This window comes from Sylvia atricapilla, chromosome 3 (genome assembly GCF_009819655.1).
Source record: "Sylvia atricapilla isolate bSylAtr1 chromosome 3, bSylAtr1.pri, whole genome shotgun sequence".
NCBI classification, from domain to species: Eukaryota; Metazoa; Chordata; class Aves; order Passeriformes; family Sylviidae; genus Sylvia; species Sylvia atricapilla.
In genome coordinates, this window is record NC_089142.1 from 6,984,542 (window position 1) to 7,002,062 (window position 17,521).

Consider the following 17,521-nt stretch of genomic DNA (forward strand, 5'->3'; position numbering starts at 1 on the left):
CATTATTTACAGTTGTTTTAAGATACAATCTGAAAGATAACCTTATCTGAAATGAATTTTGTCATATATAGGGTTTATGGGGCCACTACAGGATTCTGTTCTCACTGAAGTTCCTTGCCCATATTATTGCCTCCCATCAGAACCAGGAGAAGAAATTCTCCTTGAGATTCTCAAATGTTATCCCAAATGGAGTCTGAGGTTCCAAGTCAATTGCTACAGAATAGAGCTCACAGTATGTCTAAACTCTGCAGATTTCAAGGAACACTGAGCCTTAGAGTGTTCTGAAAAGGCCACAGCAAATTCATGCTCACTTGACTTCCCACTGGTCACTGCCACACCACTGGAACTTTGTGGATGTTGCCATCTTGTATCTGTGTACCTCAGATAATTAATTAGAAATAAGTATGACTTCAGAAGAAGTATGACTTCATATGTGTATAATAAGTATTACTTCAGATGAAGTCCTATTTCATAAAGCCTTCAGAGATGGATGAAAACTTCACTGTAGCTCTTCTGCACATATTTTTCAAGACTTCAGTGTTTGTGAGATGACCTGAATTCCAAAACTGAGGGAGATTCAGGAAAACTTACTGGCAAACCTCACATATTCAGCCTTGTATTACCCTCTGATAGTGTCACAGGCACTGTTGAAGAGCAAATGCTTTATGAGATGATGAAATTAAAAAAAAACCCAACAGCAAATAAAGTCCAGTCTTCCACATGAGTAGTCAGTCCATGCTCTCAAGATGCCAGCATAGCTGGCAGAATATACATTATCCCTAGCAAAACATGAGCGTTTCAGTCAGACCAAGGCAGAAGTCTCTGCATCCAAACCACATTTTAGGTTGCTAGAATCCAGTTATGACACAGTTTTGTTAGAATATTTAAAGCACAGTGGTGCAGAATATAGATGAGATGCTGTGCCAAAGAATAGCTTTATCATTTTTAGCAAAATACACCCAGAAGACAACAAAGCAGTGAAACACCATTATTTTAAAGTAAAACAAATATATATTATACAGACTTTGACAATTTATGGAGCTGCTGGGATTGTATTTTATTGCAATCTATTCATTATAACTACTATGGGTAAGAAATTTTCACTAATATAAAAAACAATAATCCTGCTAGAACTTGGAGGAAGCTGTTAGAACTCCTAGTGAAACAGGTATGGCAGAGTGACATCCTTGCCACAAAGGGTAGAGTAAAATCATTAAAAAACATGGTTTTACCACGAGCACAGAGAGAGACAAAATAATTTATGAGTCTTTCATGAAAAAAAGGATCCTCTAACCTGCATATTTAGCTTTTTAATTTTTATGTATTTCAGTCATCCTTGTTGGCTTGTTTTTCCTGTGTTCAAGAATATAAAAAAGATTTTATTTTGAATGTAATCTTGATGAAATAATTCTCAAAAGAAAAGAAAAGGTAGCCGTGAATGAGCATGTGATACAATTACATCAATTTGGGAGTTGTTTTGTGGTAATAATCATCCTCAGTAAATACACCTGGAGAAAGGGTATTAAAAAATTCTTACAACAGAGGTCCAACTGCCTTCAACAAGACATATGTGTTCCTCAGGTGGTAATATACAGCTATATAATGTATAACTGAGCTAAAGATGCAGAATGTGTATTGTTGAGTCTTACATCTTTAACCACAGTGATTACATTGATAGCTTGTAAACTTTGCCCAGGTTTAATTTATTCACTTTTTGTTAATTTAAAAAGCAAGAGGCACAAGTTACATGAAAGCTGAAAGGAGATGCTCTGGCAAAACAAGAATTGCAGAAAGATGCTGAGGATAGGATTCAGTTACCTGTTTATAAGCTTCTAATGCCATCTTAGGCAGTCCAGGGACTATCTGGGGATCATCTCTTTATTGCCAGCTGCCACCCCAGAATGGCACTACTCTTCTTAAGGTCCTGTGTTGTACCTGCCAGCTCAGTGTGGCTGAGATATCCTGGGGCACTGAAAATAGTAATGGTTGCTTATATATAAGCTAATTAGTGCCACCCAGACTATTTATGCTCAGCCATACGCACACTCTGTCCAAGTTAACCCCAGAGAAGGCTGTGCTAAGGAGGGAAGAATGGAGACACCCAAGGCAGCTCATCTTGCCCAGCTCTGGGCCCGAAACAACACAGCCCACCCAAATTGCTGTGTCCTACCACGACCCCATTGTGCTGCAGCAACTTATTGGTTGGGTCTTTTGGGTCTTTGACAACTCAAGGATCTTGCATGATGTTATGTTACATATTGTGGAAAATGCAGGCTTAGGAGAAACGAAATTTTTTGATTCCTCGTTGCATTCTGTCTGTATAATGAAGGGACAGCCCTCAGATACAGGTGGCTGGGAAGACCAAGAAAGAAATCAATATGTATTTGTAGCTAGGAAGTATGTCTCAGTAAAATGAACAGTAATCACTAATCAGCTCTGTTTGCTTCTAGACTCTGTACTTGGGGTTTTTTAGTTTGGATGTTTGGGTTTTTTTCAAATCTCATCTTCATTCATTCCCTTGTAACTACTAACAGAACAGAGCATGCTTTCCCTTTTCTACTTTCCTTTCATAGCCATTTCAGATCTTGTCTCTTTGAAAGATGCTGCCCATCACAGATTGCAATCTGCCTTGTACAGTTCTCAATTATGTTTAAATTTTCTTTCATCCTTCAAAGGCTGGCTGAAAGAAGTGTCAGGTCATTATTTCAGGCTGTAGCTTAATACTTAGGCTTACCAGTGTATGATCTCTCTCTTTGGTAAAGACCTTCATTCAGTGAAGGTCAAGGTATTAGTGTTATTTTTAAATATATTCCCAGCACTGAAGAGTTAAAAATAGCCTTCTACGAAAACGCACAGTAATTGGTTAAACCTTGTTAGCAATCACATGAAGATGATAACTCCTCCCAGGAAAAGACCTAGCCAAAGCAGCTTTGACATGGATTTATACTTAGAAGAGCAGCTGCAGGCCTACAGAGAAGGAGTTCACTATATAGACTCTTGGATTATTAGCAGAAAATAGCAGCTTGATGCTGGAAAGGAAGGGAAGGAGACATGAGAAAAAAATTTTCTCATGGTGATCTGCAAGTGAATTCCATGGATTCTCTACTTTGGAACAATCAACATTAGAAAGAAAGCCTAAAAAGATGGATCTGGGAAAGGCAAAGCTTCTGAGAACCGGCCTCAATGCTTTATATCAAGCTATCCACCCTGTGCATGGAATTGCCTGGACAGATGGGAAGCAAGTGATACTGACTACTTTATACTATCAAAATGGAGAGCTGAAGTTTGGAGACTCAAGCATTGTTGGTCAGTTTGAACATGTGCATGGGCTTTATTGGGGCCCATGTTGCTCTACAGACACCCCAGCTCTGCTCGCTGTTCAGCACAAAAAGCACGTAAGCATTTGGCAGCTGATCTACACCAGTGCAGAGAAGAAAAAGCCCTTGATTTCTCAGACTTGTGAAGTTGGTGAGCCATTTCCACTGCTTTCTCAGGGCTGTGTCTGGCATCCAAAGAAGGAGGTCTTGGCTGTGCTTACCAAACGAGATGCTTCAGTCTTGCATGCTGTTCGTACTGACAACGCGCGGGTTAAGGCAGAGATCAAAAGCAGTGGACTCATCCACTGTGCTTGCTGGACTAAGGATGGTAATCGTTTAGTAGTTGCTATAGGCAGTGCCCTGCACTCCTACATATGGGATAATGCTCAGAAAACTCTAAATATCTGCTCCTTTTGTCCAGTTTTTGATGTGGGAGGTTATATTTGTGCTATAGAAGCCACCCTGGATTTCCAAATTGCTGTAGCTACTGAGCTTCCCTTAGATAATATCTGTGGTGTCAATGCAGGCATTGCATTTGATGTGCCCTCTGGTACAGAAGCTGGTTCTCTAATCTCACAGTCTGCTTTGGTGCTTGGTGACGAGGAATACTCCATGGACACACGAAGAAAGTCCATAGATTCAGATAGATCAGGTGTTGATTCAGTTGCTTCTTCTTCATCAGGTCCTGTGGATTTGACCCATATCCTTGCAAACCACCGTCGGTCTGATCCCAGTCCCCTCATTACTTTGAAACGCAAAGACTCTGCCGCAACAAATGGTCAAGATTCTTCTCACTTGATCTTGGTGACTTTTGAGAGGAAGGTAACGACCACCAGAAAAGTCACCATCCCAGGTATTCTGGTTCCTGATATAATGGCTTTTGACTTTAGAGCTCAGATTGTGGCAGTAGCCTCTAATACTTCTAATATTGTTCTGGTATATTCCATAACCTCTTCCTGCATGCCTCACATTCAACAAATCCAACTGGAAAAAAATGAAAGACCAAAGGGCCTATGCTTCTTAACAGATAAACTCTTATTGATTCTGATTGGCAAGCAGAGGTTCCCTGAGCCTAATCTCATTCCATCTTCAAATTCAGACAGGTATGTATTGCGTCTTATGGTCAAAGAATTGATGCTGGAAGAAAATTCTTCAGCATTGCCTGAGCCTAAGCAGAATATGTTTTATAACTTTGAATCCTCTGTTAATATACCTGGAAAAAGAAAATTCTTCGAGAATCTTGCCACAGAAGACCAGCCTCAAAGCAGGGAGTTGTTAATACCAAGAAGCACAGTTATTCAGTCTCCAAGCGGCAGGAGAAGACTTATTGAAGAAGTAAAGAGCCCTAGTTATGAGCAGAGCTCTTCATCAAGTGTGAGTGACCTGGATGAAAAAAGGCTCCCAGGTGACTCCCTGGTGGCCTTGGAAACATTGGATGCTGAACCTATGAATCGTTCAGTGTCTCTTCGTGGTTTTGGATCACCTAGCAGGATTTCCAGCAGACCAACATCCCCTAAAGTGCAGTTCAATGTGATCCAAGAAGCATCGAGTTCTTCTAAAAACAACAATTTGCCAAGTGAAAGGGGAATGAGTCACATATCGAGAAATTTAGAGAGACTTTGTGGCAGCTTCAATGAGTTACAGCTGAGTCTTTCCGAAATCACGGACTTCGCTAGGAACGGGAGGAGGATATCTTTAGCCTACCCATGCTCCCAGGAACCACCGGTTGTGCATGTCACTTACCAGGTAACATTTTGTCACCTTAGAAATACCGTGATAGGAACCAAATTTTTGAACAATCTTGCATTTATTTGGCTTTAAATCAAGAGGGTGCAGTTTATTCTTATCAACCCATAAGAAATGTAACCTAGATTTGGTATCAAGTTTAACATAAAATGGAATTATAATTTGTCATTGGAACAATAACTCAGGATGATGCGGATAGTTTAGAGGATACTTAACATGGGAGATTTGTTTGTTTGTTCTTTGATCAGGCACAATTGTCTTGGACACTGGCTAATTTTGTGTGTATCTGTCAGAGAGAATGGAGCCAGAGTTGTTAATCTACAAAAGGCTTATATTTTAGTTTAGTGCAGAGATAAGCCAATGAATGGGGGTCTACAGTAGCTCACCAGAAATGTAATAAACTTAAACCTGAGCTCAAATCCAGAGTCTGAAGATAGCCAGACTCACAGGAAGACTGAAAAAAAAAATAGAATAAAAAGCATTGAAAGCATTGAATCTCAATGTATGGAAAAATTAAAGGGGCATGACATTAATTTGGCTTATTTCTACTTTGATTTCTCAACACAATTCTTTGCAAAATAAGATGTACCAAATTTGTAAAACACATAACAACTTATAATTTTTGGAAAAAATACCCTCAAACAAACAAAAAATTCCAGTCCATCAATATGTAATTATGATTCCATTAAAAAAATATAAGAATTTCAAACTATCATGCTCCTAGCTACCCTTGTTTTGGCAAATTTCCTTCTGGCTTCAATAAGAATTTCAACAAAGGACTGTAGGCTGGGTAACTATTTCTATCTACTATTTTTAATATTATTCACAGGAATACTTAACATTATACTGATCAGATTTTTGAACATGCTGATGGTAGTGATAAAAAGTGGTGTCCCTTTCAGGATGTAGATGCCAATTATGAATGCATTCTTATCTACTGCAACATAAGCAGCATTATGTCAAAATAATACACTGCATTGTGATGATGTTGAAGAAAATTTTACTTCCTTTGACTTAAAAGGAATCCATATAGATATTGAAGTACCCCTCCTTAAACACTCATTAAGGGAATGGTGACTCAATTCAATCATGGTCATTATTTCTAGCAATCATTTACTTGGCATTTAAACAGATTCTGGTGTGTTGGGTTCTCTATATAAAAGCAAAGCTTTCAATCTGAATTAGTCAATAATTTAACTTGAACACATTATACAAATCTGGTGAAAAATCAGCATGTCTATTTTAAATAATTTAGGATTTTATTGGCCAAGAAGCAAGCCCTTCTGTTCTCCAGAATGTTCAAATTAATTTTGATTTCTTAACATAAATCAACTTATTTATTTAGCAAGCAGCCCTATATCTAGGATTCAATTGGATTAACCTTTCCCAAGAGAAGTTTTATTTGTGACACGTAACATTAATCTAAGATTTGAAGCCACTGTGCACATGCTTGTACAAGGAGTAAGAATTAGTTAACCTGTTTCTTTTTTCCTTTGGAAAGAACAACAAAAAAAATTAAATGCTTCTAAAATACTGCTAGAAAAACTATGTTTAGAAAGGAATACTTATTCATCTGAACAGGTTAGTTTCACATTACACCAGCAGCAAGCACTGCTAGCACCACATTACAATGACTCAGAAAAAGTGGCACTAAGGCACTGCTTTCCTGAGGAAGTCTCAACTAATGCTTTGCATAGTTCAGCCCCTCTTCTGAAATCTAACAGAATCACAGCATGATGCAAAAAAAAAAAAAAAAATAGACTTGGCAGAAAGGTCTACAGACAGACAGGGAAATATTTGTTTCATAGGCAGCTAATAATTTTCAGAGGAAAATAGTTGTTTTGATTAGTTTATATTCAGACATCTGAACCTTGTTTCTCCTTCAGGAGTTGTTCAGTGCACTGTGAGCTCAGAGACCAGCTGTGGGTTCCAGTCAGACTCTGTTCACAGAGCAAAATGTCAGGAAACAACTTTATGCCTTATGATACAAATATCAGCCAGTGGAAAACATTCTAAGCTTTAGGAACACTGCAGTCCAGTCAATCATATGGCCATTATCTTCCAGCTCTTTGTGCCAAGTGCATGTCTTCTTAAGTGTCTCTATAATCCCCAGCACAGCAGAGGCTCAGTCTTGATTGAGAAATCTGTTGTACTAAAGAATACAGTGGATCAGAACTGCATAACCATATTTATGCATTTAAAAAATAAAATGAAAGTTTAAAACATAAGGGATAAAAATGTAGCAATAATTAATGAGCAATTATGAACACTGTTGTGCAGAAGCATTATTGACATATTTTTGTGTACTTCCTGTTCTGCTTAGGAAACTAAAATAACCCTGAAACATTTATTACTTAATAATTCATAATGTCTGCTCATTTAACATTCTTCAAAACGTTTGTTTATCCTGTTAGTGCAAGCCTGCCTGTAACACCTCTGAAGCCACATCTATGCAGTGCTACCAGAATGTGTATTCTTTGTAGCCCATAACCATAGAAGAAAACCACGATCATTCACACTTTGGAAATGTCACTGCACTATCACTTTTGTAATAGCATTCAGCCACCAGAGGTAACTTGATCATTCAACCCTGAAAAGCAAATATTATTGCTTTTTTATCATATACAGGCTTGTGGTTCAGGGGAATGTGGGAGGGCAGATAGACAAATGCAATAAGAAGATATTATTTAAAAAGAAAAAAAAAGAAGATGATCTGTCACAGATTTTTTTTTCTGTTTCATTTTGCAAAAAGATACTTTTATCATCCTTTTCCCTCAGAAAAGAAACAGCTGCAGAATATTTAAACTAGTCTCATTCAAAACCTAATTACTGTGGAAATAAAGCCAATCTGGATCTCAAATTAAAGGCATTTAGGCAAACTTCTCCAGGAGGAATAAGATTCATCTTAATCTGAAAAATATCTTTAAACTCCTACATTTTGTTCACAAGCAATATGATGTCAAAAGTTTATATCACTGAAAGCATATATTGTATAATTAAACAGGAAATAATATCTTTTCAGCAATTAGTCACAATGACTTTCTTTTCTTAGCACTCACCAATAATTATACACAAGTCAATTTGTACTTTTATAATATCTTTTTATAGTATCTTCATACAATTTACTGTGGGAAACTTCATTGCCAAGGTCAGCTACAAAATAAAGGTTTTCTTTTTTACACATATCTGGGAGATGAACAGAAATGATACAAACGTATGGCAGTTAAACTCTGACAGAAATACATGATGTAAAGAAGGTGAATGTAAGGGGAGCACAGTAAAATGAGTGAAGACCAGGCTGAAATGATGAGCTGTAATAAGACCATGAACCCTTCTGAAATCCAAAGGGCAATTTTGACTTGGGTTGAGCAATAGAAAGTAAGTAATGAAAATGATGGAAGAGGAAGCTGATATGACTGCTCCCTGGAGTGAGAAACTAGTCAGCTATCCTGAAATTTAGAAAGAAGAGATTTAGGATGACTGTAAAAGAAAGACCTGCAGTAGTCAAGAGAAAGTGTGATTAATGCATGGATAACATTTTGAGCAAAGGTTGAGGAATTTGTTATGAACAAATTCTGTCAACAGTGTTCTGAAACTGATCAATAGCAGACAAGCAGCGTTTGCAGAGGAGACACAATTCCTTTTGTTAGAGCATATGATTTGTTTGTTGGATATGCAGCTGCAAAAGGAAAGGAACATGCAATGTCAAAAAAGCCAAGTTTTCATACTGCACAAAGAAAGTAAAGATCATACATAAAGATCATGGAAGCACAAGCACAAAAGGTATATCTTAGATGACAGTATGCCTGAAACAGTAGTTGCAGAACTATTACCATCAAGGGGAGAGAAATCCCAGCATCATGTCACCTGGAATGCTGATGTGCCCTATAAATGCAAACTGCACTGGGATTTAAGCACCTCTGAGCACCTCAGATCTCTTCCAGCGTAAACATTTTACGGCTTATGCTTCTCTGCCAGGTTAATTAAGGTTGCAATTGGAATGTCCCACATAAGAATAAGGAGAGGAAAGATATCAATATCTCCACCACAATAAAAACAGACTCTACCAAAAAGCAGGCAGGAATTGCAGCAACAGTAAGAAATAATGACAGGGAAGGGGAGCAGTGCAAGCTGTATAACCTAATGAACAATACCTGTGGCAGTGCTGCACAAGGCACAATGAGAAGGTAAATCATAATTCTCCTTCCTCTTCAATGCTCTCTTCCTTAGCTGTTTAAAGTGTCTTTTCATTGTCTTCTGGGACAGAACCCCCACATCTACTAGCTTTTTCTCATCCTGCACAATGAATATGGGGGCAAGGTAAAAGCAAGATGACTAATGGGTACTAAGGTATCAAACCTGAAATCCCCAATGGAGCACAACACAGTTGAAATGAAGAGTTTAAAAGAATGAAACCAGAATCCTAGACAACTACAGCATCATTCACTGCGCAATGCATGTACTAACCTGATACCTTCCCCTTCTAAAAGAATAGATTATTAAAACAAAGGAGATGAGGAATATTTAAAATACCTGTAATTCAGTACAGTACCTGAAATCATGCCACAGGGGAAATTATTTGTTCAGGAGCAGAGAATAGGGATTAATGGAAGAAAAATAAGATGGTTAAGCAATTAGCTGCAAGGGAGATAGTAATAGTTATAATAATATAGAAGAAAATGGAAAAAATTACTAGTGGATTTTCTCGTGATGGATTTTCGGGCTCATCTGAAAGTTTCATTAATGATCTGCTGAGTTATGCTTATAAAATCTGCATATGACATAGAGTCAGTAATACCTTCAGTAAAGGATCAGGATTTCACACCTGTAAATTGATTGCTACTGCTTAACATCTAGACTAATAATAAAAAAAAGGATTGAAATTAACTCAACGAACTAATATAAAGTGCACAGTAATAGATTCCAGGATTAAGAGATGAAATTTCTGCTTTTGTACATGTTAAGTGACTATAAGATGTCTATGAATCCAAAATACAATACTGTTATGAAAAGAACAAAGGCAGCGTGTGGGCACATCAGTGAGGCACATCCTTCAGCAGGTAATGAGCACTGGGCACAGAGCTGGCAGGTCTCATCTGAAAAAGATTTTACATTCCTAGACATCCATGGGCAAGAAAGACACATTGAGACTTCAACTAGATCGCTAAGACAGTGTCAGTAAAAATTCTGATTGGTAGCACATTCTCGTTTACTTCCCTGTTTCATCAGTTGTTGAATTTAAGTTCATTAAGATGATCTTAGCATGCAGGGGAGCATAGGCAGTGCATGAGGAAATACAAGACAAATGAAGAAAAGGTCAAGAGGCAGAATCAGCTCCAGCTGACTGCTCAGTGGGGTTCAAAAAAAGAGAGAAGGCATGTTCACTTATTGTGCAGACATACCTGAGATATGTAACACCTCACTCAGGAATCCTTTTGCCTTAGTAAATTATTTTTTTCTCTTACATAATTGCAATCCAAAATGTGAGTTTTGAAAGACAGTTTGGCACTCCTGTGATGGGCTGGCTGCGGCCCAGAACACCCTTTATACGCTATAAAATCTGATCTGGGCAGGCTGACATGGGTGAAGGAAAACAATTATTGAATTGACTGTTTCTTTTTACTGGGTTTTTGTTGAAGGAGAGTTGGACTTGACATACTACGGGAAGTTGGCTAAAGAAACTTAATCTGAAAATATACAGTAACATGTGGAAATATATTTGTTTCTTCTGTCATTAACATGTTTTTTGTCTACCAATAAACTTTGTTCTAGGATAAAGCAACAAACAAAGGAATTTTAACCTGGAAATTTCTAGTTCTCTGATTCCTATTGGAGATAAATAACAACACAGCAAAAATAATCATGGATTTTGGGAAGAGGTAGATAAAATCTACATTTGGCTAGACAATTGTCTTTGGGTTAAAGCATGGGAAGTACAAAGGTAACCTTTTAGTTGTACCTCTAACTCTGTCACAATTACTTCCATGACCTTGACTAAATCTCTTAAGCTCCCTGTTTAATGGTATGATCATCTATAAAAAGGGGATACTAAGAGTTACCTGCCTTACAAGAAGGTACAGGTTTAAATCAGTTAATCTGTGATATGACGTGTGTGGACACATTCCTACAGGAGAAGGCACATTATCATTGCTTCAACTAAGCATTAAACAAAAAGGCTAAATAATTAGAAGATTACAACTGAGAAAAATTCTTGATCTGACAGAATTTGTAAAAAGTAAAAAATAAATGTATAAAATTATTAGTTTTATCATAAAAAGAAGCATATGACAAAGATAGAGAAAATAGTTCATATGAACACTGACAAGTGACAAAAGACAAACCATCAAAACTTGATCTTTCAGGTCTGTACTTGAAAAACTGTTTAGAATAAAAAAAATAGGTGTTGTGCAGTTTTGTGTATACAAAAATGTCTTCCACTTCCAATGGATGCTCTAATAATAATGTGCAATGCTATATAGGAAACAAACTAGAACAGAGTCATCTTGAGCATACATTTCCATTCAACTGATTTCAAGTCAAGAGAGACAGAGCTAGATTATTTTCTGAGAATTCCTGAGTTGAGGCATATCTATGTGAAAAATGGACCACTTGGGTCAAGGCAATGAGCCTGTCTTATTTACAGTCCATTTCTTCTATAATTAGTGAACTGAAATTCCAATTTGAATAAACTCTGCTATTTCAACCTGAACTCAGGAAAATATAGTTGGTAAATATGCTAGTCCACAGTCTGTAGCAATGACAAAGCTTTGCCCAGGCAAAGAGCACCTTTGCAATGCCTATGCAAAGCACACCCTCACTGCTGAACATTCAGCCCATTGAGTTTCAGGTGTGTTTAGGTTCAATAGAATATAGTACTACATAACTTGGAAATACCTAAAAAATACAAAGAACTTCTCTTATATAGTTACAGCTGTAGCAAAAAGTTGCTATAGGTTTTTGACTAAGAAAATGATGCTTCCTTAATGCATTCCTGAGGTATGTCCTTTATTAATTATGCACCAACAAATTTCTGGTTGTTTTGAGTGTGGAGAAAAGATGAGAAGACCTTTGAAAGCTGGAAAGTTCACATTTTTAATGGAAAAATATTTTTTATGGTTTCTTATAAAATCAATCATAACAAATAAATAACTGAATAAATAATCACCCATAGACTATCTGCATGAGCAATTTATAGCAGAGTGGAGGAAAAGACATTTGCAGCAGTCAGCAGGCAGTCTGATTTACAGAATTCAATGTGGTTGCGTGACAGCACAGATACTGTGTACAGAAAAGTGATAGGGATTGATTTAGAAAGGTTGTTACACAGCAAAAAAGCACACATTCACAGAGAGCAACTGTCAAAAGACAGCACAATTAGAAATGAAGACGAGCATTACAAGAGACATTTATTTAGTCAAAGGTTAGATTACTGTGCACACAAATAGAAGATGCAGTTGTGAATTCATTCAACTGTAAGTTCTACATTAGCAAGAAAAATTCAGGGTGTGAAGTAGACACAGACATAGTAGGGCTAGAACAGGAATTAGAATAGATGAGATCCTGTCAACCCATTCTGAAATATTACCTTGGATCCCTTTTGAATGTATGAAACAGAGGGGTCTTTGAAATTGGGTAAACAGACTGTTTATTCATAACAAATATATAAAATCCAGGGGTACTGCGAACATAAAGATGCCAAAGAAAAAGACACAATGCAAAACATAACACATGGAACTACACAGGGAGAAAGCATGGAAAAAACAAAATGAAATTCACAGGACAAAGTATAGCAATATTATTTTGAAGAAAATGTCCCGTTCATATATATTTCATAATGACATTGAGTCATTGGAAAAATTTCAATGTTAAAAGGACTTTTAAATTATAACAGATAGGAAAATGTAAATTCAAATATACATCCACTCCATGACTGTAGTAGCCCAACTAATTTTTGTCCTTGCACCTTTTAGTAACCAGAAAGATGAAACGCAAAGATGTTGATTCTCAGGGCTACCTAAATTTCATGAAGCACAAACAAGCCACCTTTATATTCACTGTGTTCTTTCAGTGAATATCATCAGAGCAAATTCCAAGACTGTAAATCCATACATTCCCTCTCTCTCAAAGCAAGTCACAGGATTCCCAAGCTACCTTGCTGTGACAGCTTTTCAGAGAGGCTGTTGCCATGTCCAGTCTCTCTATAATACTCCCCGTGCCAAAATAACTGAGGTTATTTTACGAGGCTGGAATAGCTGCCCCATGGCTCTCAAACCCAACACATACAGCTGAAACCAAGCTGACTACTCATTTACTTTGGCAGCATCTGGAACAACGTTATTCCAGGAATGATACATTCCCTTCCACTAAACTGGCTTCAGGCAGGACAGCCCAACAGACACACAGATGCCCACCCCAGGACAATACATGTGTGGGGCTGAGGCAGCTTTGAGCTGCAGAAGCCCACAAAGCAAAAACCAGAGGCATTTTCATACTCCTCACATGAGACTATGAGATTGTGCTTAGAATGGTCCTGCATGATGATGTCATCTATAAACTGTAGGAAAGACAGACAAAGAAAAGGCAAAATGACTAAAGAACGGGAAGGAGTAAGAGCAGAGGAAAGGTTATAAGAGCTCAGGCTCGATGTCTAAGCCATTAACAAGATCTTTTCTTTTACATACATGCATATGAAGAAAAGCTTTTCAAATGGATCAGTTACTGAAGAAACAAAAGATGTTCTCCTCTGTGATGGCAAGATCCATTTGAGTTTAGTCCAGCAGCTGTTCGATCTGCCTGTTATTGAAATGAAACATGGTATGTTCTTTATATTTCTGCTATCTGGTTTCACCTGAGATTTTTAGCATAGAAGGGGCATTAGTAAACTGAGCTAACTAACTTTTTTTGGGCAAGTGTGTGTTCTCCCTTGTTTAAAATACAGCAGAGTCTCTTGAAATAATTTAAATGCTAAGTAACTGCAAAAGTACCTATTAGCAGAGTAATATGTTAGGTGCCTCTGCAAAGGAAGGCTGAGAAAATAATGAGTACCCTGTGTTACCTGGAAATAGAACTGCTTTCCTGAAATCTTCTGGCAGTTTGCTTTATCCATCCTTACTAGCATGTCTCAGGCTGGACAACAGAGTATAGGTTGGAGAAAAATTCACTCTCAGAATATGATATAGATATTTATGTATCAAGTAGCATTGGGGATTATTTTAATGTAAAATAAAAAATAAAGCTCAATGTTCCTATTTGCCAGTCTCCCGTTTTTACCACCCACCACTGATTAACTCATAAGGACAGATGCCACAAGGGGAGCCCTGGCCCCTGACTGGCCCCTGACTTGCCTTGTCCCTGTCTGTTCCTGTGTGACACCTTCTCAGCAACTCACACAACTGCCATTTCTTAGCCATTTCTCTATAAGGCTTCTGATGGCTTTTCTCATCACAGACTACTTCTGAGGTTGTTCCAGAAGACAAGGATATGCAGGTTCCATATTTTTGTCAGGAATCTTCGTTGATTGTGCAGTGCAGTGGAAGCATATATAAAAAGACTCTACCTGCTGTTGAGACCTGAGCTATTTCCCAGCAGGCTTCTGCAGCAACATGATGCAGCACTGCAGGGAGAAGAAGAGCCCATTTTTGCCTGTATTTCCAGATCTTGATTTGGAAAGGAATGCCCATAATAAACAAGAAGACTGAGAAAACCTAATTTTAGTTCTATAGAGCAGTTGAATATTTAATTAGCAGAACACATCTCCACAGTTTCATGTATTAGACTTCAGAGATATCAAAAAAACAATGTCTCAGAATCATCCTAATGCATCCCTCTTTCTGCTCGGATTTTCTGATATTGAGTTTGTACGCTTACAGCAAAAGGAAAAACTGAAAAAATAATCTTTCTAAAATTCACCAAATTATGAGGTTTGGAGCAGAAGCAGTTGTGTAGCTCTTTCTTCAGTTCTAGATGGTACTTGCTTATATTCCTAAAAGTTTCTTTTGACACAAGACATAAATATTAAGTGTGAAGTTTTAAAATATCACTCCCATCTTTTAATAATATATAATTAAAGGGTATGTAATGAAGAGCATGTTTGTATTATAATGACAGCGTGGCATTTTTTGCTATGAGCAAACACTTAAGCATTAATAGATTGGAGGAAAAGCTTCACAACTGTAAGGCAAATTCATGTCCACAGCAATGCTGTTAAGATCATCAGAGTTAAAAGAGCAATGAGCTCAGCCTCATTGTTTGCACTTTAAGCCCAGGACTGTAATACCATTACCTGTGCTAAATATAGTCTGTCATGTAGTGCCGTGGAAGCAGCACCCAGGAGTCTCTCTTTTTGGCACATCATCATAATAATTGTTCACAGTAAAAGGGTACTACACACTGCACATGGCTTTTCCATTTAAATATTCCATGGGATATGCTACCACACAAGTGTTGTCAATGACACTGAGAATTTCCAGCATTTCAATGGATGAAAAAAAGTCCCAAGAGTCTGACACAAAAGTATGCTTCATCAATTTGATGAACAATGGAATCTCCACTTGGACCACAGAACTTCCACTTTCAGGCCCACTGCTCACAGAATCTGAAGTCTGATCAGATTTAGAAAGAAAGTATTAAGAGTAGAAGATTAAAGATTCATGGTTTGGAGAGACAATCTTCTTATGATGTAACAGGTGACATGACAACATGCAACCAGCCTGGAAAAGTGCTTTGTTAGTAGTTAAAGAAGGGGAGATTTACCTTCTTCAGGAGCATGCTTTGTTATGACTGACAAAAAATAAGAATAGCTCATTTGGATTTTCTACAGTTCCTTTTTTCACATTCCATTCAAAAACAGTTTTATATCCCAAAATCTAAAATCCTGGCACAGAATCTGTCAAGGCTTTCTTTCCCTCATATGCCAGCTAATGTCCCTGCTCAATAATGACAGAATCACATGTACTAAGGAAAGTGTATCACATAAGGGCTCCTCCAATGCTTTTAAGTTGCCACAGATTTTTTTTTCCCATAAAGTGTCAAACGGAAAAAAAAAAAAAAAAAAAAAAAAAAAAAAAAGAAAGAGAATTCACTCTTTTCTATGACAACTGCAATATCCAGCCAAAAAGAAAGCCAGATGAATCACTAAAGAAAATTTAACTTCATTTTCAAGCCAATTCGCTATGAAAAGCAAAAAACAAAGTGAGGGGAGGTTTATTTTCAAATTCTGTGCAATACAGAAAGATAACCTAAATGGTTTTGAAATCTTGTCTCTTTTTTTCCTAAAAAAACTTATTATAAATGTCATCCATATTTTCTTCATTTTCCTTAGGAGAAGATTCAATAAATAATTAAACTACAAGAAATTTTACTGTTGCAGCTTTTGTAAATCATCTTTTGTAAATCATCTTCAAGGTGTGACTTTCTTCTATTTGCTATATGCATTTGAAAACACATGGAACAATCTTGGTTTGACAGTAATGAGATGGAGACCCCTACTCCTTTCCAGAACAAGTACAGCACAGTCATTTCTGTTGGCAACTTTTCTAGCTTTTATAATCTCTTCATCATTTGGGTAGAGCAGATGAGTGAAAAGGCTAAGCAGAAGTAGATGTCATTAGAACAAAAGTCAGCATGGAAAGGCTGGCTGAGTTTACAGAAGATGAAGATACTTATAGCTTATTAGAACTAGTGAAGATGCATCTTGTGTTTGAACTTAATTTAGATAAGGGACAAAATGCCTCAAACCTTGCAAGACCTTTCATTTAGCCCCTCACTGCATTTGCACAAAGGTGTGTTGAGCATGGATTGTCAGACCTTAATGTCATTAGCGTAATAAGGCTTTAGTGCACAAAAAGAAACCTGCTCTGCCTGCGTGCTCACTGACTTTAGAAAACGTGCTTCTACATTTACGTAACCAGAGCAGTGCACTCATTTCCTTTTTCCTGCTTCATTTTTGTAGGTTCTTCTTGGATTGTGCTCACTGCAGACAAGGACGGCTTTGTGCCATTAATATTCAAAGCCACACAAGAGATAATCATAAGGGATGGAACTGACAGTTCAGAAGTCTGTGGAGGTCACTCCCACAAAAAAAGCATCCCAATGCGACCACCAAGCAGAGTGACATAATTTCTGAACAAAGAAGCCAAATGACCTTCTTTTCTTTTACAATACAGAGACACTCTGTGCTCTCAGACACTGAGAGACTAGAAAGCTGTCTTCACTACTTTCCATGTATTGTAACTGTAAAATCTGTGGCATGGTTACACTATAGCGACAGCCTTGGGGTGGCTGGACCCTCTCGATTTCTTCTGAAGGACTGGACCTACAGTGAAGTTCACCACAGCTGCTGTTATTAGTGGCTGTCATGGACTGGAGCAGAGAGACTGTTGTCTACTTTGACTGAGGTCAGGATGCTCTCGGAGGAACAGCATTATGTTAAAAATCATAACAACAAATCTAGCTGGTGC

At 37.6% G+C, this 17,521-nt stretch overlaps 1 protein-coding gene across 1 annotated transcript; it reads left to right on the plus strand.

Moving 5' to 3' along the window:
• Positions 1 to 3,051: 3,051 nt before the first annotated feature.
• LOC136358366 (WD repeat and coiled-coil-containing protein-like) lies at positions 3,052 to 17,180 on the plus strand. Its single transcript, XM_066314297.1, has 3 exons — positions 3,052 to 5,063; positions 13,757 to 13,877; positions 17,014 to 17,180. The coding sequence occupies exons 1-3, from the start codon at positions 3,144 to 3,146 to the stop codon at positions 17,178 to 17,180; spliced, it is 2,208 nt and encodes a 735-aa protein (XP_066170394.1). The 5' UTR covers positions 3,052 to 3,143.
• The last annotated feature ends 341 nt before the right edge of the window (positions 17,181 to 17,521 follow it).